The sequence below is a fragment of the Embiotoca jacksoni genome, unplaced genomic scaffold (genome assembly GCF_022577435.1).
Source record: "Embiotoca jacksoni isolate LCO1_2020_lvr unplaced genomic scaffold, fEmbJac1.0.p SCAF_1, whole genome shotgun sequence".
Taxonomy (NCBI): domain Eukaryota; kingdom Metazoa; phylum Chordata; class Actinopteri; family Embiotocidae; genus Embiotoca; species Embiotoca jacksoni.
Window position 1 is genome coordinate 23,739,798 of NW_027185229.1, and position 24,756 is coordinate 23,764,553.

The 24,756-nt window shown below is 38.4% G+C and overlaps 2 protein-coding genes across 8 annotated transcripts in view; one reads left to right on the forward strand and one right to left on the reverse strand.

Annotated features, from left to right (window-relative positions):
• The window catches only part of LOC138197784 (synaptotagmin-2-like), a 32,052-nt gene extending 15,690 nt beyond the window's left edge, over positions 1-16,362 (forward strand). For 4 of the 7 annotated variants that reach the window (XM_069148696.1, XM_069148687.1, XM_069148716.1 and 1 more), the window contains 8 exons: positions 3,192-3,417; positions 3,563-3,723; positions 5,919-6,050; positions 7,381-7,548; positions 8,528-8,698; positions 10,566-10,683; positions 11,164-11,297; positions 11,438-16,362. In XM_069148696.1, the coding sequence (XP_069004797.1) occupies positions 3,216-3,417; positions 3,563-3,723; positions 5,919-6,050; positions 7,381-7,548; positions 8,528-8,698; positions 10,566-10,683; positions 11,164-11,297; positions 11,438-11,653 (1,302 nt within the window). In that variant the 5' untranslated portion in view covers positions 3,192-3,215 and the 3' untranslated portion in view covers positions 11,654-16,362. The remainder of the gene's footprint in view (positions 1-3,191; positions 3,418-3,562; positions 3,724-5,918; positions 6,051-7,380; positions 7,549-8,527; positions 8,699-10,565; positions 10,684-11,163; positions 11,298-11,437) is intronic. The other 3 variants (XM_069148726.1, XM_069148735.1, XM_069148743.1) reach the window with 3 other exon arrangements.
• On the reverse strand, positions 16,356-24,292 carry LOC138197812 (protein phosphatase 1 regulatory subunit 12B-like). The gene is made up of 7 exons (XM_069148757.1): positions 23,971-24,292; positions 20,812-20,828; positions 20,541-20,679; positions 19,391-19,492; positions 19,231-19,281; positions 19,102-19,152; positions 16,356-17,631 (listed from the first exon to the last, which is right to left on the reverse strand). Exons 1-7 carry the CDS (start codon positions 24,070-24,072, stop codon positions 17,545-17,547), a joined length of 549 nt encoding a protein of 182 aa, XP_069004858.1. The 5' UTR covers positions 24,073-24,292; the 3' UTR covers positions 16,356-17,544.
• Between the last annotated feature and the right edge of the window lie 464 nt (positions 24,293-24,756).

The following is a 24,756-nucleotide window of genomic DNA, read 5'->3' on the forward strand; positions in this document are numbered from 1 at the left end:
CTGCACCCTTCCTCATTGTAACAGTGGATAGAACTGAGACGGATCATTTGTCTTTCTTTCTTTTAAAGGTAGATAAAAAACAATGTTGTCTGGATAATTGTGAACATTTCAGAGCTTTAATGATGCCCACATGCCCACGTTCACACACTTACACACATGTACACTATGTGTTTGTCTTTTATTCCTGTGTGCTGTTAATTTAGTTTAGTTCTTTTTTTTTTTTTTAATTGTCTTTTGATGTCATTAAACTATCTCAGCACAGCACTTGCTCCACAACAATATTAAACTTACTGCCTCGTGTATTTAGGAATAAAAACAAACAAACAGTGAATCAGGTTATTGTCTCTCTTCTTGCTTGAAAATGAATTAATCTCATGACCTTTTCTGCTGAAAAGCTTTTTCTCTTTTGAATTTCTCACCCTGGTTCAAAACCAGAAAAACATGGAGCTATTATAGCTACAGAAGAAGTAAACGCTTGTCAAGTTTCCAGTTATTCTTAAGCAATATGTTGAGTTGGTGGGGAGCACGTAGGCATAAAGGCAGCGTCCAAATCATTGTTCAGTTCTGACAGTAATACCAGTCAGACTCGCAGCTCCCAGAGGTATATCGTACTGCAGTAAAAATAAATAGTCGCTCTATTTAAACCACTAAACATTGCTCTCTTAATAGCCAAACTGCTGTCTGTTTAAAGTAATCCAATAAATGACCAATGAAAGGCGGAAGAGTTCTCTCTGCAGCAAATCTTAAATTCTGAATTAATTAGATGCTTCTAGTAATCTGTATCATATGTTTTGTTTGTTGTTGTTTTGTGACAAAACAGCAACCCTCAATTAACCCGGATCGACACCTTCATGCTCAGCAGTAAATGTTAATAGCATGCTGCCGTCACTCACAGTCACACAAAGAGCAAACAGAGAATACATATTATAATGCTCAATGGAGTCTGGGAGGTAAATAGATTTTTGTCAGCTATTAAAAGTGGGACCATTGTGAGGAGACACTTGTTTCATTAGTCGCTGATTAGTGGTTTGACTGATTTAACCAGCAGCCTCATTTTGTTATTGCATCACGGCTCGGTTTATTCCCTTTTACTTCTCTGACTGTGCGACTAATTGATTAATTGTTGCGGCTATAAAACTTCAGATTGTTTTGAAAGATTATGTCCAATTTCTGAACCCCAAAGGTGATGGAATCAATCAATATTTTGTCCAACAATAACTCCAAACATTATTCTATTGATAATTTTTCAAACACAAAAGATGAAAAAAAAAAAAAAAAAAGCTGCTAATAATCACAAGAGAGAAGCTGGAAGTGGAAGTTTGAAAAATGGCTTAAAGGTTCATTCGATTTTAGAAGATGAATAAAGTTACTTATTCCTTTGTTAATAGAATATAAAATACGTACTTGTCATCTATCAATGATCCAATTTAATTGAGTTATTTTTGTATGCATAATTTATCTCGTGATCTCGATGAGAGAAAAAACATTTTAACTCCACACAGAAGTCCGACGGGTTCAAACCAAAATAATTCATGCTGTGAGGTATTAAAGGAGTAATATTTCATTTTGGGAAGTGTATTGCTTTTTTGCCCGGAGTTAGATGAAAAGACTGACACCACCCTTATGTCTTAACAGTAAATAGACAACTTCAACTTATTGTCAGAGCGATAAATTGCAGGGTTTTTTTTGGCAACAAAATTTTGTCCACTTTGCTAAGAGAGTTATTGTTTCCATGGTTCCAGTATTTATCTACATTTTATTCAAAGGTAACTGGACTTCTTTTAGTTGATTTTATATGAAACTTTACCACGACCCGGATGACTGTAAACCTTCCGGTCTTCATGCTAAACCGAGCTGGCGGTCTTCAGGCTGTATCTTCATACCTATCAGACAAAAATAATACCAGAGATATCAATCTTCTCTGTTATTCCTTTAACAACTGAGCAATCATCGAGCTGTAGAGATCTCTCTGACTTCCCACTTGCTTCTGGGAGAACTCCTTTAATTCTCTGATAGCTCTGTTATGAAGCAGGTTTCTATCTCTGGGTCTCCTTCAGGTCTGGCAGATCACTGTGTTCAGAGGAGGAGGGATAATCACCTGAGCTCCTGCTCACTCTTCACACCCAGTAAACTCTCACATCATCAGCGTAAAGGATGCCTTTGGTTTCAGCTTGTCTGGCTTTTATATCCTATTAGATTTCTCCGTTGAGGACTTGTGCTCCTTCATACAATTGATTTCAGTTTAATCTTTCTCTGACAATACAGAGTTGATTGTGACGACTCCTAGATTATTACAGCCCCTCATCTCTCACTGAGGCCTATTGCTGCTCTTCAGATTATCATCGCTCAAGCAAATGGGATCATCTTTATCTGTTAGTTGCTTACTAAAGGTGCCACAATATATAGTGCACATGAGAAGATGTTACAACTCACCTCAACTTTTCCGAAGCTTTAAATCATATTACAAGTTCTTCGTCAGCAGGTGAACTTTCCATTTCCATTTCTTCTGAGCACTTTATAGACTTGAAAGTGGAGGTTTAAAACTTTTTCTTGACCTTTAAACCAACATTTAATCTCACCACTATTTACTTGCTGGTCTAGTGCTTCTTATTATATCTTTGGCTGATTGTTCCTTTTTTATGTGCAGCGCGTTTTGTTCATGAAGGCTTAAAGCTCAGGTTTGTATGAAAACCATTTAATAACAGGGTAAAACGTATTATTATTGTTATATTATTGTTATTCATAATACATTTCTGCCCCCATGTCAATCTTTTTGATCCAAACCAAGTTGGTTCAAGTCCTAAAAATCTTTAATACATAAATGCAGCAAATTCTCACAGGCGTTGGAGGCAGAACATTTATTTTTGTCTAATAAATAAAAGTATTTAACCACATAAAAATGATTGGCCAGTTTTCCATCAATGTACTGAACAATTAATTGTGTGTGTGTTTATCCTCCTGTAATTTGTACATATCACTTCGTTTTTTTCCGCACAATTATACATTACGACATTGCCCAATACTGACTGATATGTTGCCATACATAGGGAATCTCATAGAAAAATCCATTTCAGCAGGAATATTCCTCGAGATAAAATGTATTCTTCATATACTTTTTTTGTTCAGCACAAGCAATTGTATTCTCTCTTGTTGCTTATCCTCCCTTCGTGTCTGATCTCTGTGTGCCTCAGGGACGCTGCACCTAGTCTTTCGCAATGAAGTTCAACTTGTTCCGGAATGCACAGGCCGTGGCGGCCGAGTCCACCAGTGCCACCACTATGATCGTGGATCCCACCATGGTCATCTCCCCCACATCGGCACCGGACATCTCCGGCTCCAACAACACGGAGATCAGCAAGAATGACATGTTTGAGGAGATCAAGAGCAAATTCTTGAATGAAATCGAAAAGATCCCACGTAAGCAATGCAGCAGTAGCTCCCAAATTCTTTTAAAGATTCAAAACCCTCATTATTTGACAAAAAAGTTTGAGATTTTTTATTGTTGTTGTGAGAAACACCAACATCAATCCTAATTTTCCCTCTTTTGTTTTGAAACTGACAGTTCCTCCGTGGGCTCTGATTGCCATCGCTGTGGTGGCCGCCCTGCTCATCCTCACCTGCTGCTTCTGCATAATCAAAAAGTGCTGCTGCAAGAAGAAGAAGAACAAGAAGGGAAAGAAGGGCAAGGATGGCTTCAACATGAAGAACATGCAGGATGGCGAGGTATGAGGCCTCGTGCTTCCTACATGCTGAAAAGTCAGGATGTTCTGGGTGACATTTTGCATTCTTTCTTCCACAACAATTAATTATTCAAGTTTTACTTCTTCTTTATGACATTTATTGCTCAGATTTAATGACTGTGGCTAACTGAATTTGATCTTTCACCAGCAGCTCTTGTAGCCCAGGCTGTAGAGGACACAAGGAGAGCTCTCTTCCCCTCCATTTATTTGATGTCGGTGTTGTGGTCGTTTAAATGTGTGACGTATTCCATTGTGGCCCATGGTGAAAAATGACACACTTTGTTATGAAGTGGCAAAGAATAATGAGCACCATTAAGTGGAAAGTTTTTAGGGTTTTTTTCAAGCTGCAAGCATAAATAGCAAATTTTATAGCTAAAGGTGACAGATGAAAGCAATTCTGCAGAAATGTTGGGAGATTTTGGAGGCAAAGTGCCGTAAGTCGAAGGATGAATGTTACAAAATGATTAATATGAGGACTAATCCGTTCACATCATTATATATTACCCTGCGTTCAACTGACTGTTAATTAAAGCAATCAATTACTTGTGTCCACAATGTAAATGTTTTGCCCTCCGCCTGAAAGAAGAGTGTCATTTCTCATCATAATTGTGGTGGTGGTGGTGGTGTTGATTGCCTCTCTTTTGTAGTGTGTTTGGTGTCTTGTGAGTTGAACCTCTTCCTCTCTCTGCTCTCCTCCTTTTTTTTTTCCGCTTTGTGTCTGTCTTGTGTGTGCCTCGTGTTTCTTGACTGTGGTGGACTCCTGCTCTACGGTAGGTGGATAGCTCACGTTGATGCTCTCTGGCCCCCAGGGCAGAGGGGGGTTTCATGGAATGAAAGTCGTAGCTTCCTTTGCCATTTAATTTTTTTTTTTTTTTTTTTTTTTTTTTTTTTTTTTTTTAGTCTCCTCCCCTTTTATTTTGTTTGAATTTTTGTTCTGATAGCTTGAGAATGACACAATGGAAAGCTATGATGTGCTCCATAAACCCCAGAGAGGAGAGTCTAACCATCTAACACATTGTTTCTGTGACAATGTAACTGTAACTCACACCAATATGGAAAGTATTGGATTTAATAGATGATATGCAAGACACTGTTAACACTATTAATCTCTGCATGTGATAAAGGGCATGGTTGGTTGTTTGGGAGACATGGAAACGTTGATGATAAAACTGCATGACGAGCCAAACACTCGCTAATCTTCTTCGTTTTGATTGTAATACTCAAGGAGGAGGTAGGATGTGGAAACGGATGACGGGCCAAAGAAAACAGAAATAACATTTCAAAGTCAAGGTCACTTTGACAGAGGCTATAATTCAAATATAAAAATAACACTGCAGCAATGAGACTCTTCATTATTCAAATAGCTGGCTGTGCCCTTTAATCCTGAACCATTTACTGTAATAATGGTGAGCTGAAAAAGAGGCATTTTTTGTGCCACATTAATTTAGCAGAGAAAAAATGCCATGCAGGGTGAAAAGCCTGAATTTCTCTTAAAATACATAACTTGAATGTACAGCTTCTAGTTAACGTAGAGCTTAATATGACTGCAAACTGTAGTACTATATGAAATATTATCTCCTTGCCCTGAATATTATGTCATATTTGCCTTTTATCATTTAATATGCATTCATATTTGCTGTTGTGAGCAAGTTCCTTCGGGGTTTTATACCAACATTCATCTCCTTGCCAATTTGGTGAAATCTAAGACTTTAAATATGAAACGTCTAAAAAAACAAGAGAACTATACTAATACAGGATTTAATTGGAAAGTTTATCACCCCTCTTAATGGAACTGGCATGCAATACCTCCAATGACTCTGGCTGCCACTGTACTGCTCAAGCATGTCGAAGAAATTGCCCATTAGTCCCCCCCCCAAAAAAAAAAACCCCACAGAGAAGATGAGGTTTACAGAGTTTTTAAAAAGTAGAAGCATCTATTTAATATGTCATCAGCAGAGATTTCATTCCTTGTAAGCGATAAATCCCTGGTTTTTATCATCAGGTGCTGTGCAGGTAAGCAGTAACCGAAGCGTGTATCTCCCACCATAAAAAAAAATAAAAAAAACTCCTGGAGCTCCAGTGTCTGTGGCATGCTGGCTGTTATGGGGAGCCCTGTATTTGATTCCTGCGCCTCCGAGCTTTAACACGGAGTTTTATTTTGTTACCTTTATATCGCAGATACACCAGGACGACGATGATGACGAGGGAGAGACCGGACTCACAGAGGAGGAGAAAGAGGAAGAGGAGAAAGAGCAAGAGAAACTGGGGAAGCTGCAATACTCTATAGAATATGACTTTGAGAATACAAAGGTCTGTGGGTGTAAATTCAATATTTCTTTTGTTAAGTCGTAAAACAAATGTTATTTTGTGAACACAAGGAACAGTTTTAGGTGGGTAAATTCAGATCTAACTTTTTTTTTCATTTAGACTTTAATGTCGATTTTTTTTTTTTGAGAATGTTATATACTGTATATTCTGCCATAATAAAACTACCTATCAGCTGGAAGTTTTCCCATGTTTAAATAGATATTTAAATTGCTGGGAGCTAGATGACACCATCGATAACACTCACGTCTGTAGGATTAATATGTAGCTACAGTCAGCAGCTGGTTATCTTAGTTTAGCATAAAGATTCGAAACAGGAGGATTATCTTGTTTTCTTGTTTGTTTAATCCGAACTGTAAAAATGACAGTTTGTTGTTTCACAGGAGGTTATGTGTCGGACTGTTTCCTGGTGTCTCAACCTCACGATAATAAGACTTGAGGATGCCCCTGAAATAATCCAGGATGCCAAGAAATAGTCCGTCACATAACTGCTGTTACACTGCAAGCCATTGTCATTTTCACACTTACGTTTTTGTCGTAACTTTAAAAAAGAAAGTTAATCACTGATCTTTAGAGGAACTGGATGTCAGAACGTGTCACTTGCAGACAGAGTCAGGCTGTTGGCAGTCTTTATGCCTCAACTAACTGTAGCCTCATATTGAACAGACAAAAATGAAAGTGGTATTGATCTTCTTATCGAATTCTTGACAAGATAGAGCATAAGCAGTTTCCCCAAAACGTTTCCCTACTACTTTTACATTCTGATTTATGCAAATATCTTCTTTATAACCCCCTTAGAAAAACAAGCAGGTGATCATTTATACAGAAAGACAGAAAAAACTGAACCATGAAATGAATAGTTTTGCAATAATTGTAGCTTTCAGGAAACATGTAAAGCCATTTATCAGACATGTAGTGACTTTCATCATTACTATAATGCTCTAAGCAGGGTGTGGACACAAAGGCAGGATATGACATTAAAAAAAAAATCAGCCTCAATAAGCTGTGAAATGTTGGATTAAAGTGCCTGAATGTTAAATGTGTCTATATAATGTAGGAACAGCTGAAATTTTTTTTTTTTTAGTACATAAAATAATGGTTTTATAGACTATGACAATTGTGTGACATTGAAGAAAACCCTACATCTCCAGTCAGCCAGGACACTTGTGATTGATTGCGAGGCTTAAGTTTTCATATGAAGTTATATAACCAGTCTGAGGCAGTGACCCTGACGCACATGTTGGATTTATGCCTGATCAAACGCTTGTCTTCTCTGTTTTTGCTGCTTATATCCTCCACAAATCTCTGCACATAGCTTACAGTTGGCATCCTCCAAGCTGCAGACCTCATGTCCATGGACTCAGGTGGAACCTCCGATCCTTACGTCAAAGTCGTGCTCCACCCTGACAAGAAGAAGAAGTACGACACCAAAGTGCACAAGAAAACACTCAACCCTGTCTTCAATGAGACGTTTGTTTTCAAGGTAAATTCCAGACATTTTACAGTCCGTGTCTTGCTTCAGATTATAAATGCATGCAGTGGCAAAATAAGAGCAAACAGTTAGTATTTGATATAAAATGAGATTCACAAATAATCATCCAAACCCCTTGTGTGTTCCTCACAGTACGGTATGTGTAATAGGACTGGCTGTGTCCTGTCAGGTTTGTCTGGATCTGTGCGTACGCACCGGGCAGCGCAGCTGACATGCTGCTCCTTCCTGTCCTCACTAATAGGCCCCGCAGAGACTTCCCGAGTGGCTCTGGGTCAAGCTGCAAGCCAAAAAAAAAAAGATCTTTTTTTTTTTTTTTTTTTGCAGAGCACCTCTGCTTGTTCTCTCTCCCAGAGAAAAACCACAGAGATGTTCAGTGCCGTGTTTATTGTTCCACTGTGAATATTTATCTGAGATACGTCTTACTTTTACAACCAGAAAGGTTTTTAATACGTTTTGTGTATGTCTCGACATTTCACAATGTTTCAGTGAGCTGGAGTGTAATATATTTTTCAATAGGTTTCTAGGATGTTTTCATTTGAGAAATTAATCATGTAGTTACATTTTGTTATTGTACAGGAAACAGGATATTGCTGTGAATATTTTATCTTTAAACTTAATTTATATATATTTTTTATATTTTTAGCTTTGAATGATTCTTTTCTGTTTTCACTGGTTTCCCATTTAGCAACTGGTAAACACCATACATATGCATAAAAGTATACATACATATACATAGTAGAAGACTTCAGACAAGAGTTCATGTGAACATTTAATAATAATAAAAACACCCTTTTACACATGTTAAACCAGTTACTTGCTGTATAATCTCAAAAACATATTTCTTTACCTGTCTATTGGATATTTACTTCTTTTCAACCAGTTTTTGGAATTTTATTTTCTTAAATAGTTATTGAGACACTAATGAGGAAAACTTAGACGTGTGTCCATAAACTGCATTTTATATTTTGAGCAGCTACCCTATGAGGAATTGGGGGGCAAAACCCTGGTGATGTCCGTTTACGACTACGACCGGTTTTCCAAACATGACGTCATCGGTGAGGTAAAGATTCCCATGAACACCATCGACCTCGGACGGCCCATCGAGGAGTGGCGGGACCTGGACAGCGCCGATCAAGAGGAGGTGCTATTTAAAATTACACTTTTAAAAAAACTGGCCATTCAGAATTTTCTTTATGTCAGCAAATCCCATGAAAAACCCAAAACTAGTATTGTCTGTCCAGTCAATAGTCCGATATATCTTTTTTTTTTTTTTTTTTGCACCGATGCAGCATTCTTGACGAGCAGTCATGTGTTAAGTCATTGGATTACACCATCACACTGGTTTACATGTTCCCTTATTGTGATGAATGCGGCCGCTGTCAGTCTATCAAACTGTACGTCATGCTGCTGCTGTAAATACTCACTAAAGCATCAAATGTGAATTCATTCCAGAGACTGTCTATGAAAATAGATGTTTTGAAGCTCAGTTCCAGGTGGCTCGGGCCGTCGCCATCTTGGCAGTGCCTGACTTGGCCTTTCCTCTGTGAAATACTGCCTGCATGGTGGTCGCAGAACATCTTGAATTTGATCACGGCGCCCTTATTAACAGGTTAAAGAGCAGAGGCAACTGGTTCCCAGCAAAAATAGACAGAGAAATGATCTGTGATCACGTGTGCTATATAATAATCACAGAAACTAAAAGTAGGCATAGTAAGTATAGTATTAGCAATTTAACAGGTGCAGGGCAGTGTTTTCCAGTGCACTCTGCCTCTGTCTCTCTGTTTCCGTGTGACTAACTCTGAACGAGGGTAAACAAAAACAAAAAATCACGTGATTGATATTTTGTTACAAGTCGGCACTTGTCGTACCTCAAACATTTGATAACTGATGGCCAGCAACTTTATGTAGTTGTAGAAGCGCTGCAGTTATTCAAGTTCCTCAGCTCGTCCAAAAATAGGAAAAGAGGTGACCAGCTGGTCGAGCTGAGGCGGCTCAAATGTCGCCTGGATGCTAAAACCTGCGGGCAGATATCCAACTGTCATGGCACCCACCTGTCAGTGCAAGTAGTCGCGTTCTTAATTATGCATAACTTTAAGCCCCTTACACTACTAGCTGTTGAGACCCAAACCAGTTTTTCTACCAGGCTGTACAGTACAGTACTATAAGTACTATAAAGTTGGCCATTTTAACATGGGGCTATAACGGGATTGGTTCCCTTTTAGCCCCAGCCTCAAGTGGCCCTTTGAGGAACTGCAGTTTTTGGCACATCTACATTGGCTTAATTTTTCAGGGTTGCCACTTTGTTCATCCACAGTAAAAAATAGTTTCCAAGAAATGCACTAATATAAGGCAGTAGTCCTTTTATTGTTACTATAAACTCCAGGGTCCAGTTTTTTTTTTTTATGAGGAGTCAGTCCGTAGAAGCGTCCAGTGAGCTTCACGGTGGCACGAAGTCAATCAGACAGTAAGTCAGCTGGTGTTTTCATGGGATTTGTTGATGAGCCACACCATTTTTTTTTACCGACAAGGATACTTCAGCCAATTGATTAATTTGCTGTTGTTTAAAATTTGTAAGTGCACAAACAGTCAGTCAATCATCAGAATCAATTTATCGTGCAGCAGTGGTTCAGAAATTGTACTGATGGCATTGTGTCTCTGAAGCATGAGGCTGCAGTATTTTTATGCAAAAGTACTTTTCATTAGAACAGATTGGCTGCATTTTTTTTTCTTCTTGTATTGTATTGCTCTTTGACTTTTTAAAGCAAAAGTCACCACCTTAGTCATTTCTGTGGTTGCTGAATAATTTTACTCTCCGAATTGTCCTAAATCTGAATAGATCTGTGCCATTCTAGTAGGTATATCATCAATGTTGTCACCAGGACAGAAATATAGCAGACAGTAGCTGAGAGCGTTTTGCATCAACCAATTGTTTGACAGGCATTTTGCAGTTGTCTGATGAGCATGTGTGCTTGTCATTTGTGTCTCCTCTCTCTGTGCCGGCTGCTCAGCCTGAGAAACTCGGAGACATCTGCATCTCTCTCCGTTACGTCCCCACTGCTGGGAAACTCACCGTCTGCATCCTGGAGGCAAAGAACCTGAAGAAGATGGACGCCTGCGGCTTATCTGGTAGAGAAACATCATTAATTCAAAGTCACAGAGTGGTGAACAGGATCTAGATTACAACATTTTTATTGGTAACATTTTGGATTTTTCTGTGGCTGGTTGTGAATATTCTCAAACACACACAACAAAATACTACAACTACTACTTATCAAATGAGGATTTAATAATGAAGCAAAGATTTTTGGCACTAGACCCTCACAAAGGTTTTGTATTTTTTGCAAAAGTAATCTGTGCATTTGCTTTGTCATGCAAATATGCAGGTCAAGTCAAGTTTACAATTTTAATTCTTCTGCTCTAAATGCATAGAACTCCAAAATTACACATAAACAACATATCGTGGAAAATGAGAGTGAGTTAAAAAAGAAATAAGGCAGGAAGTCAAAACGAAGGGAATACATATCAGAAGTAGCAAAAGGGAAATAAAAAGTTAAGTATTGTTTTCTTCATGGTCTCGTTGGCTCAACATATTGATGCCCCTTCCAGATCCTTATGTAAAGATCCAGCTGCTGCAGGGGGGTAAGCGTCTGAAGAAGAAGAAGACTACGGTGAAGAAGAACACCTTAAACCCATATTATAATGAATCCTTCAGCTTTGAGATCCCCTTGGAACAGATGCAGGTACAGTACAAGTCAAATCAGACCTTTTGGACTCCATTGATGTGTTAAAATGTCAGTTAAAATGACCTTTACTCATATTTTAATGATGTGACAACTTATTACAAGAGAAATCACATTTTTTTCTCTCGCTCCTTTCTCAGAAAATCTTGGTGGCAGTCACAGTGTTTGATTATGACAAGATAGGTAAGAACGACGCCATCGGAAAGATCTTTGTGGGCAGCAAGGCCACCGGCTTAGGTCTGAAGCACTGGTCTGACATGCTGTCGAATCCCCGCCGCCCCATTGCCCAATGGCACGTGTTGCAACCAGAGGAGGATATTGACGGTCAGCTGGCATCCTTGAATGCAAAGAAATAAACGCGCTCCACCACCAACCAGCTAATGCACTAACTCAGAAATCCAGCCCCCACCCCTACTTTGCATGAATCCCATGTCTTAAAAACATGACGACTCGTCATGAATCCTGCTCAGCAAAAAAGAGACATCTTAGAATATCTGCTCATTCATGGTTAAGTCAAAGGAAACTCTTTTTAAGCATCACATTTCACACGTTAGTGTATTCTGAGAAGAGTGGTGTCGAGCTGTCGGGTGACTGCTTCATGAATGATCGACTTTGGTCTTTCTTTGATTTGAAGAAACTGATTCTTAGGGTGCTGACACTGAATGAAAGTCTTGGTGAAGACAATGCTGGATAAAAAAAGCTTTAGTTTAGTTTGTAGCGCATGCTTTACTTACCCCCCCACTGCTCTGCCTACACCACGCCCAGTATTGTATATTGCTAATACGTGTGCTATAACTTGCAATAGAAAGTACTGTAGAATCTGGTTATTTCCTGCATAGAGTCGGTTTAAGTCTATCAATGCAAACAGATTTAACTGAGAACGAATCAGGTTGAGGTCACTGAATACAGCGATCGATGTTGCAATATGTTTTCAAGAGAAATTTGTCTTCATTTTATCAGCTCACATTTGAGAGTGCAGCAGTATACAGCTAGCAGGGACGGGGATGCGGTTGTCTGACCTTCGTTGCTTGTTTTGTGTTGCCTCGATGGCACATCTATGCATTTAGGTTCAACACACTTTTTCTGTGTCCCAGGACAGATGTAATGTAGGACAGGAGTATAAAGGGTGCCTTCCTGACATGACACTTTGAGAAATGCGGTTGGTTTCATTGTTTCCTTTCGAGAGGTTGATTATCATTCAAAAGCTGTCAGGGACACTGCGAATGTGTCATCTGGATTCAGGCTTGAGCTGTGTTGACCACTTGGATGTAAAACCTCACTTATCCCTGGAAGAAGTGAACGACACTAGAAGGATTACCAATGATGCTCGAAACAATTACGACTACGCTTCTTCTGAATTCTGCTGTTGCTTTCCGAAAAAAAAAAAAAACCCGGTGCCATCTGATCCTTTTATTTTGATATCCATCAAAATGATTGTGTGTCTTTGACTGATGTTGTAGTTTACCAAACACGCTGTCGCCCACTTCAATACTTCAACAGTTTCTGGCGAAACAGCACGAGGATTTCTGTCAAAGACGAGATGTTTTTATAGAGAACTGAATTTGAAATGTAAGATGCAGCTTCACTTTTTAAAAGGATGTGAATTCAAGTATAAAAATGCAGGTTTGTAGAGTCTAAATATTTGCAACTGCTACATCAAAACACATAAGTCGATACACATATCCTGGGCCATTTGCTTGAACCGAGTTGAGCTGCAGAATTGAGCATGTATCATGCCTCGCAGTATTTCTTGTCGTTTGAATCGCTCAGTCAAGACACGAGCTTTGTGATCCTGGAGCCGAAGTGCTGCAACATGGTGTTCCAACTTCATCACAGACGTAGTGTGTTAGTGTAATGTGTGGAGGCTTGGAGGCAAAAAAAAACAAGAACAAAAGGAATTAATTATTATAAGCAGCTGAATACCAGACTGTGTATTTTAGGCACTACGGAACACTTTATGTTAAAATGTCAATACCTATGAATTATTTAACTTTAAGAACCATTATGCAGGCTTGGCCATCGTTATCGCTAAATCTTTTCTAAGACGCAGGAACCATCAATGAGCACAAACTAGGTCCAAGAGAAGTCCACACACTTAGATCAGTGCAGAATTTCACTTTATTTTAAGCTTCGTCAGAACCTCATCAGAGAATACATCTAAAGCACCGTAAGCTCTGTGGACAATCTGACAGACTGAAAGCTTTAAAAAAGTGAATATACTGGATCTAAGTGTGCAGATATCTCATGTACCTACTTTGATAGCCATTAAATCAAATTTACGTGGTTGGACTTCCTCTCTTTGAAACTTCAAGTGGGTATTTGGTACCTGCTTTTAAGCATTTTGATCAATTAAACTCAGTTCGTGTTGCTCTAATCGGAACGATTTGGACTTTGGAGTTCATTCAGACACCACAATTCAAGATGAAATGGCAGGTTATCAAATGATAAGCAGTCCAGCCTGAATGAAAGCCTCTGACCTTCGTCCAATAGCTGTTATTCCCAACCAGAGGTGTTTGTACCTCACCGGGTACTTTTGCAATTGCTTGAGGGTACATATGGAAAGATTGTGGGGTTCCCTAGTTTAAAATCAAACACAAAAAAAAGAATAAATTCTATATTGCTGTCTCAGAGTAAAATAAACTCAGAGGATCAGGGTTACAAATTGCCATTATGCTGATCCTAGGTGATTTTATTGCTGCAACAACCAATATTTAGAATAGAAGAGCATGAAACCACATACAGCTGGTTTTCAAAATAAATCAAAATGTTATCCAAAGGTAACTGGACTTGTTTCCATTTCTTCAAGATGTTTCCCCTCTCATTCAAAAGGCTTCTTCAGTGACTGGAGGGCGAGTCCCTTTTGTGTAACCCGTTGTGGGTGTTATTAGCACCTTACCAGTCATTGAGGTCACATGTTAGATCCCCCCGGCCATCCTGTTAGTCAAGCAAGTCCAGTGGCCTTTGCATAATATTTAGAATTGATCTGGATGAATGAGAATCTTCACAGATATATAGTTTTCAAAGTAAAATATTTCAGCTACGCATGCTCAGTGGTTTTCAAATTTCAACATAACATTTCCAGCAGTGGATACATTTTTAACAAAAAGGCATTCAGTTTCTCATAAAAATTAGTTCAAGCCTTTTCTTTTAGCATCCATATTGTCAGCAAGAAGGTGAACGGCAGCCCACTGATTGGTTCGTCCACAGTACTTCTTCTTTCTATTGTTAACATAATGCATCGCGCAGACTCTGTTAATAGGCTACAGCATGTATTTACAAGATGATGTACATAGAAGCATGTTTTAAAGAGGAACCATGATTATATTGTGTATGTGTGTTTGTGTTCTGTGTCATTTTTTGATAATAAAACAGAGTAAGAAAAAAAGTATGCACTGACTGCAAAGTATTTTTGCTGAATGGGACCGAGTGTATGTCTGAATATTCCATGTTAGCGTTCACAGGCTTCGTTAAAGCCTCAGTTAAAAGCAGGGTTTGCTTTATGTGTGCAAATTCCACTTTGTTTCCATTTTACTGCACGGTTGTCTGGTTCTCTGTCATCGTTTGTGAGTCCTCTGTGCTAAATTTCAGTGTCACGGTACTCTCGGGCTACAAGTCATGTAATTATTGATCATTTCTGATTGCATATGTTCTGCAGCGTGTGTCGGTCACAAACCAGTAGACTGTATATATTTCAAAACTAGAGAATATTTGCTGGCTCCTCGATTTTCAATCTCAGTGTACCGCAAGTGTTTCCTTTATTTCCTCCTGCCAGACGGGTGTCAAGTTGTAGTTGATCAAACGTAGAAACACAGGATGACTTGATTGACTTGTAGCCCCCTTTTTTCTCAGTATGTCATTAAACTGTACCTCCTCATCTTATTGCTACTCGTACCAACCTCTTTGCATTTGCGTAAAAATAAACCTAACTTTATTTTCTATTCCTCCAGTATTTCTATTTCTTTGCCGTTGAGTTTTTTTTACAGCATATTATTCATGCTGTCCTCCTGAGTAGCTCCAGTCTGCTAATTAAGTGATCAATAATGTTTCCATTACAAATGTCACTTTATGAATGAACACACAGTACGACTAATGGATTGCAATGGGATGAGCTGGTGTCACTTGTGCATGCTCTGAGATATTGATGCTGTTTTCTGCCACAACATTTCTAATGTGGGGATTTGTTTTCCCCATCTGCTTTTTTGAGTCTTCATCATTTACCATTAGATAAATCTTTATTTAAAGCGTACAGTGCATGAGGATGAACAATCCCATATTTTCACGACAGTCCATCTTTTTGATGATAATGTCTCGAGGGGGTCGAGAGGAAGATTCATTTGCAATGTGTCCAATTTTAACATCTAAGCACCTCATTATATCCTTTTCTACACTCTGTATCAGTGCATGCTTTGCGGTAGTCACTGGATATGTATCACTCACATCAGATTCTCCATTTGCTACAGTATTTTGTGTATTTGCAATAGGACCAACTCCCAAATCCCTGTTTGTTTGTTTGTCTGTTTGTTTGGTGTTGCGATAATGAGTTGTGTCACTTCTCTGCAATGCAGGCAACAAAATCCCTGTCTTCCTGGGTCTCACAAGCTGTCTTGAAAACAGAGCAGACCCGAACAGCTCGGAATAAACATTCGCAATGCAATACTGCCAACCTGCTGCTTCAATAACTGTTCCTCTATAGTCATGACCCTTTTATGTGAATATAGCCATAATACCAGAACATCCAAAGACTTGATTATCATCCTACTCACTCATGTTTTCACTAACCGAGCAACATAGACAAGGGAAATGCTTGAATGTCTTTCTGGACTCTTGTTTTGTCTTGTTGTAGAGGTGTGTCGATACAGTAGTTGTGCCTTTTTGTGAACTGCATGATTTATTTCCTTACAGAATCCATGTTTTCCAGCAAAAAAGCAAACAAAAAGACCAAAAAACTTGTACTCGTACATGACTCTATGTAGAACTGAAAGGGATCCAAAATATGGGATTTGGTCAGGACATATCTGTGTGTTGTCAAAATGTAATCATAGGAAATAAAGGCATTTTAAGTAGCCTTGTCCTGTGTGGTGTGTAAATGTATTCAGAGGATGCTTTTCCACTTCTGGTCAGTGGGTGGCATCATATACATGAAAGAAATACCAGGAAACAGCTGAATAGCTCAGCTAAAAAAAAGAAAAGTGATAACAGAACATGGACGACAAAATAAACCAAAATATAACATGTGCAGTGCATTCAATTAAGTTTTATGTTAACCTGAGTTTAGGTGGATAAATGAATGCCATATTATGCATTTTAAAGAAAATGTGCAAAGACCTGTCAATGACTAATTTTATAACTAATTTTATGACTGTTGATAAACAATATCACTTTCACTATCTTGTGATAAAACCCATCTGATACCACAAATGCTCCAAAACAGCCACTTACTGACTTTGAGGGGAGACCGGTTTGTCAGTTATCATCACTGCTTTTTTAAACAGACAAACTCTAAATCCAGTGACAGTAATAACACTTTGTTTTTGCCTATTTAGGGGCAAAACAAGCTGAATTTTTTTCTCTCTCTGTGACTCCCTTTTATTCATTTAATTGTTTTTCTATTTGCACGTGCGTGAGGGAAAGCGTGACATTTGTGATATTGTCCATCAAGGCAGAGCTCCTAAATCAGAGATGACGCTCCCACGTTCCTGAAAAATTTAGCTCATCCATCATCCGCTGTCCCCCGGTAGTTCAGAGCTGGTGTTCAGGGTCTGCATATAGAAGAGACCAAATATTGCAGTTTCCATGGTATCTCTGTGGAAATTGCTGCAATCTTTCGTCCATTGCATGCAGGGATATTCCTGATATGATCCCAAAGTTTGATAAATGGTTTACTCCAGCACAATCTGCTCATGTAAACACAGTGAAGAAAAACACATAAACTGGCATTTGCCTTGAAATATTTAGTGAATGTATAGTATAAATTTTAATTTAATGTATTTTCAGTATTGGAATGTGTTAGATACAGTACAGTTGCAGTTTTACACCTGCAAAACGTGTCTTCTTGTCACTGAAGCAGAAAAACTTTTAACAATCACCAGAATGGACTCAAGTTTCCAAAATTCCTGGAGAACTATGTACATATATTCTCTCAGTGGATGGATTTATGCTTTGAATGTACAAAAAAAAAAAAAAATGCAGATATAAATATGGCTTCTTGTGTCCTTCCCTCCTGCCTCTCCCCCTCCTGCTTCCTGTCTCACTTGGAGAGTTTAGTGATGACACGGATTAAAGCCCCATTCTCATCCTTCAGTCTCTGGTTCTCCATCTTGAGCTCTGCTTTAACCTGAAGAGAGAACATGAAAAAACTCAAGTGTGGACAAAGTTTGTCCCAGGAGGAACATTTGTAATGATGTTTAACAGCAGAAATGTCTAAAACATCAGTCATTCATTCAGTTTTTGCCAACAGCTTATTTTTGGCTTGTTTTTTTACTTGTAGTTTGGAAGTCAGTTCATATTTTGGTAGTATTTTCCCAAGAAGCACCAAGGTCTGGTTTGGATTTCAAGTCATTTCAGCAACCTTTTCAACCTTGATTAAATCAAAATGAAGTAAATATGTTTAGACCAAAAGAGCACTCATGGCATACGTTTAAAACAGGGGGGTGTACAAGAAATGTACAAGACCCATGAAAACCTGGATAGAGGATTACTCTATGACATGACATATTTATGACCAATAAAAAGAGGAAATACAGAATTGTGTTATTTGAAATACCCCAAACTGTTCTGCCTCAGGCAGAAAAGTGGGTGTTCATAGAAGTTTGTGTTGGAGACAGTAAGTTTTCAGGGCCTTGATACACTGAGTTTTTTTTTAAAAATTGGCTGTCATCTTTATTAATTTTCCTGCTTCTGTTGAGACAGTAATGTGAGCTGCAATCACGCAACTTCAGTGTTTCACTTCTTGAAAAACGTTTGTTTTTCCTTTTTATTAGATTTATTAGAGATTAGTGATTCTTCAGGTTACATATACAGTATAATCCACATACGATGGATTATACTGTAAAAACATTTATTCCTTCAAAACTGTATCCTCTACAGTACAATTTTTTGATTTTAAGATGTTATCACAAATCATCCTACAGTCTCTTTGGGGATTCAGAGCTAACGTTTGCTGTCTGAACTAAACCCGCACACAAAGACTGTAGTTTCTGACTTCTTCTTCAACTGTTGACTAATTCAGAGAGAAAACTGGCTTCACAGAAACGAGCAATCTGTATGAATCTGGGCAATTTACTGTACTAAAACAAATACAATATGTGTAATAATATACAAAAATAACACACACACACACACACAGATCATCTGGTATTGACTGATACGCAGACACAATTGAATCAGCCTTGAATACATATAACAGTGCTTCTCTGTTGTGTAGGTCTATTTCCAGACCAGTATCTCATGTTTGTTTAGAGCTTCCATTCACAGATAACAAGAGGTTTTTGTTTGTCTTCTCTTGGGCATAACACAGCAGACGTTTGTGGGCATTCCACCGCCGATGAATACTGATGGCTGCAGTGTCAAAGTGCTCCCACATTCCTCAGCCAACAGTGAATAATGGTGACAAATGATGTCAGCTGAAACCACGGGAGACAATACAGCCAAGACCACAATGGCACACAAACACTTTACACAGGTTGGATTTGATTGGTCTCCTCATGTCAAACAAACCTTTTAGTGTCAGAGATTCTGGGATATTATTAACTGTTAATATTCTTAAAAGAGACTGAACGGGTGACAAACGTTTATGAAACATTACCTTCAACTGTTCTTCCATGTCTGATATCGTATTCTTGAGGCTCCAACTTTCCTGTGAAGAACATTTCATGAAGACGATGAAAATAAATGAATCAAAATACCTAAAAACAATGTGATGTTGACCCCATACCTTTTTTTCTGCTTCTAGCTCGTTGGAGCCACAATCACTCAGGGTTCCTTCCTGTGGCATTAAAATTTCATTAACTTTCAGATGGTTTTCAGACAGATTTGCCTTTATTACATTCACTTCTATTCAATCTTGGTTATGACATTACCAGTTGATTACGTACCTGAGCTCTGTGCAGGTGGTCCTGGATCATGGTGAGTTCCTGTTTACTCGTTTCCAGGCGAGACTTGAGCCTTTGATTTGTGGCCAGAGCTTTTTCATACATCTACAAAATGTGCACTTATTAGGATTTCCAAAGGATTATTTTTACAGCACATACACAAACAAACGCTGACATCAGCATCCCCAAGGGCTCCTTTTGTGGCAGTTTTAACTCTTTACTAGGAGAACAGTGATGTTTCATCATTTATGATGAGAGAGTCATTTTTTGTTTCAAAACAGAGAGAATTTATAAAGAACTTGTTTATTTTGTTGACAGATTAACACAAATCTAAATTTGATATAGTGTAATTTTGATTTTGTGTTGTGAGTGGAGACTTTTATTTGCTGCCTTCAAATTGAACTTGTGAGCTTGTGGTTACGACATCGGAAGTCGTGAAGCCTGTTATGAAAAAAACATACATGATTAAAATTATGATACATTATCCAACAAAACATGAACTTCTGCAACCTCTGCCATTTCCGTAATTGTCAACAAACACATCACTCGTGAAAATTTCGAGTTCTGATGTCGTACCACAAGAGGGCAGCATTCATGTGGACTCTTCTCCTTTATATGGTATTTACGACCCCATTTGAACGTGGCATTGGTTCTCATTGGATAATTGACAAAGAGCAATCTTGTATATCAGCCCTGCATTCACCTGCTGTGTAAAACATCCTGATGAAGGTGGACGGTGTAAAGTTTGAAGCGGTCCAGTTGAATGTGAAACTGTGAATACTTCTCATCCTATACTGTAGCTGTCGTGGTTACGTAGCGTAAGCGTAATGACCACCAACCTATTGTCAAACAGCTGACAATGGCAGGCTAGGAATGTGTTATGTCCATGTGTTCGTTGATACAACACTTCCCAGTTGAAATTCACGCACAGAGAAAGTAAGTATACTAAGAAGTAGTGTGGTATATGTAAGAGTACTAACAGGAGAACACAAATTGAGACACAGCCCGTGTTGAGAATTGTTGGTTGAAAGAAGCACAGGTTGTATTATTTAAATGAAATATTTTGGTTTTTAATTTTGTTACATGAGCAGCTACTTTACTAATAAGATAGCAACAGCACACTGTACAAGTACATTCAACGTGCATCACCTGCCTTTTTATAGTCGTTGTTCAAAGTTTCTTCTTCTGCCTTTTTCCTTGCGGACAGTCTGTTCTCCCGCCGTAAGAAGTAGGACTCGGCGTGGTTTGTTGATGAGTTATTGGAGACATCAGATGGGCCAGACGAGCCCAATCTGAAGACATAAGGGAGGTATGAACCAGTGCAAGGACATTGTTCAAATTTAATGTCACTTAGTCAATGATGGATTTCTGTCAATTGATCTTTTTATTTATTGATAGTGTAAATTCTGTAAGAAGAATCTTACCTGGACAGTCTCTCATGCTGAAATAGAGAATAGATGTTTTAGATGTGTCATCTGACCAAAGTTTAAAAAAAAAAAAAAATGCAACATGAAAGCCACTGTAAGTGTTTTTAAGGACATTCCTGATCATCAAAACCAAGATTTTAGCTGCACTTAACCCCAACTTAAACCTTACATTGCGTAAACAAGCCATTCAAACCTGTCATGACCCCGTATTTCAGTAGATGAACAAATGACGATAACACACAGCTTAACTTCATCTTTGTCTGACAGGTTGTTTGGCCCTGATGTGATATTTATTACAATGTGGTATAAAATCCACAAATGAAGTTGTCCCATGTTGAACATTTACCTCTGCATAATACTTATACCATGCTTTTATGCATGCTAAACACATTTTATTACATATACAATGTCGTCACTACTCAAGTACACACAATCAAAACTTAGTGGTTCTTCAAAGTGACATCTCCAAGTATTCCGTTTTTCAGTTTTCCATGAAAAGGTTTATGGCACTCTGAAATACCAAGCCAAGTCAGAGGAGGGGAGAGGAAATGATCCCTTAAATAAACTGACAGGCACAGATAACTAAACACATCCAAAAAAGGTAATAACTCTGGCAGTGACCTTCACAATTTGTTCATTATTGCCTGCTGAACTTGGAAGGGTTATATAGTTTCTGCGCTGAGACATTTTCAAGCAGAAGTGCAAAACTTTACAACAGATAAAAAATAACAACTCATGTTCATTTAAAAAGATGAAAAAATGTTGCATCACCCATATGAAGTCTGTTATAAAATAGAGACAGAGACAAGTGACCAATTAATAACGGAAGGAACCACAAAAGATGACAGAAAAGCTTTAACATGCCGGGACATATATACGAGTAATAAACCCCATAATTCTAGATAATATTCCCTAACAAGCTTTTTTGATGATGGTTGAGTTTAGATCCGATGTCTGTGAAAGCCTTAGCGTTATTATGTTCAAACTCAACTGGCTACAGTTGCTCAGTAATGAAGCACTCGCATTATATTTTTCCACTGAATTATTCATGATCCTCGTTTAATTTGTCTTCCACATGTAAAGACGAGACAGTTTGATTTGCACTTTGAATTACAATAATAATTGGCTTGACTTACATGTGCATTCACACAGTGAGAACCAAACGTTGCAGGTCATCAGAAGTGAAAGGACCTCTCTCGCAAACAAACGACTAAAACTGCATTTAGAGCTAATTCAGTTGCTGCCAGCAAAGTCAGTCAGTTTGTCCAAAGTGAAATATTTCAACAATGATTTGATGGATTGCACGACATCTTGTATAAACATCCAGTGCTAGATGAGCCCTAAATTTTTTATTTCGTCGAACACTGTGATTTATGACCAAATACCTTCAAAGCTAATGACATTCCCATCAGTCTCAGCTGCAGTTAATTAACACGAGAACACTAACATGCTAGGGTAAGATGGTGAACATGGAAAATATTATTATTATATTTAAATATATGCTTGTTAGCAATAATGACATTAGCATTTAAGCTGAAAGCACTGCTGTGCCTGGAAGGCCTAGTAAAAACGCTAGCATGGTACTTGATACAGCACTTCTTCAACAAGGCAAGTGTAAGTGTTTTACATCAGAAATTAAAAGGCAGTAAAACAAAATACAGAGTAGATACAGAAGGCAGAAGTTTCAGGGTTGCCACTTAATATCTTCTCTGAAGATGTCCTTTCTATCCATAAATGCTCTTTAATCATATTCATCAAATGAAAAGTTAAGATGACTCACTCTTTCAGGGTTTTTTTACATCTACCTGTGCAAACAGTGAGTTCTTATATCTTATAGTTATAAAAGTTTGTCATCTTGCCAGTCACGAGTATATCTGCATAAGAGAAATGTATTCTATCCAATTTAACTTCTTGGATAGTACACACAGTTCCATTTTGGGTTGTACTTTATTCTTTTGGACACCCTCAGAGAGCGCCATACAACCCTAAGCAAAAAAGCAGACTTGTGTCATGTCAAGCAAAATTAATGGAGCTGGTAAGTGGATTCCTGTAAAGAAGAGACAGGGCTTAGAGTTACAGACACGATGTGTAAACACAGTGATATGCCGTCGTTCCGACATTTACAGGACCTCTGGATCTTCCCCAGACTCTGATGTCATCTCCTTAAAGGCTGTCTCTCTGGACACTTGGATATGCTTGGTAAATGGTAATTAATGATAAACCGTATGCGCACTTGGAATGAGCTCTGGTTTAGATTAAGCAACATATAAACAGAGACTGATGGAAAAGTTTTGTGACTTTGTCCCATAAAGTGACTCCATCTCAGAGCCGTCCTACAGCCTTTTCTAGATCCCAAGCGGGACTTTTCTTCCTGCTGACCGGCTATTCCCAAGTGGAAAATGTGAGCTTCCCGTAGGACTAGCAGAGAGATAAACATCCATAAATACTGTGTCTGAGTTCCCACAAGCCAGTCCTTTAAGCGCTCGGTCCCTCCTTCTTTCTGTTCCATGTCATCCTGTCTTTCACCCCCTCTGCTTTCTCACTCCTTCTCCTCATCCTCTCTTCCTGTCTCCCTCTCTTTCTCTCTCTCTCTCACACTCATGTTTTCTGCGTCACTCCTTCTATTTTCCCGGGGTGGATTCTTGGTTTACATAAACAGATAAGACTAACTGCCCATTACAACTTTTCCTTTGACCCATTTTCAAGGCTTTTTGTTTTTTTGTACCCTCCTTGCTCTTAAACATGAACTTACCATTTTATTTCACAGTTTGTTTAAGTTACTACGCCCTTTAAAGGTATGTCAAATATTATTAAAACTAAAATACGTAATAATAATAATCTTGGGATGTCCACAGAATTTCAAACACATGCCTTATACTATAACTGCAAAGTGTCTTTATAATCAAACCCATTAACATGGTTGTAACTTAGAGAAAGAACATCATAAATATTACTCTGAAAGTTGGAAAAATTGACATAAATATGATTGTCAAATGAAGATCTTGTAAGACAATATAAGAATATATAGGATAGTGCCATACATTATATCATTTGAAATGGGTCTGACAGCTAGAAGTTTCCAAAACAAAAGAGTTAGCTTTGGCGTTTCCTCCAACCAACCAGGCAGTGAAAAGTTGAAAGTCAATCAGGCCTTACCCTCAGGCTCTTGGCGGTGGCATTAGATGAGTCTGGACAAATGTCAGAGAGCGATTTTCTGATGCGTGGCGGATCTTTGTTGTGAGAAAGCAGAGATGACATCGCTCCTGGGCTGCTGGAGCCACTGCATGCAGCTCTGTTAGTGTCCAAAGTACTTCCAAAACCTCTTTATGAAGTTCTTCTTAACAGCAAACAAAGAAGAGGTCGAAGGATGTATCTGTTATCCTCTGAGATTCAATTCGGATATGGTTGTTTCCTTAGTTGAAGTGAGTGTTCTTCATGTGATGGTGAGACATTGCATATCAGATGAGAGTGAAAGAGCAGCACAAGTGCGAGGGCTGTGGAGGAAGTGGTGGGACTGGGGAGTAGGCGGTCTGCAGTGTGTTTGTGTGTGTGTGTGTGTGTGTGTGTGTGTGTGTGCGCGTGTGCGTGTGTGTGTGTGCGTGCGCACACAGTATTGTTCAAAAGGACTCTCAAGAAACTCAGGCTTAATAAGCATAAAGGAAAAAAGTAAAGCATCATTATAGTCACATTCATAGTGTGTTTGTGTATTTTTAGATGAAAATTTAGTTTTTAATTTTCTCTTCGTAATATGTGAAATTGTATGTATCTAAACATTTTAATACGAGGAAATGTGATTCCCCCATGCATTAACAATATGATTTAGTGTATTTTTAAAAAAAAATTTTTTAACAAATATTAAAGGAAACTAAGACTGTGGGAAATGTCAAAACCCTCAGTTAAACCAGCTGACAGATGATACATTTGTAAGTAGGAGTCAAATCC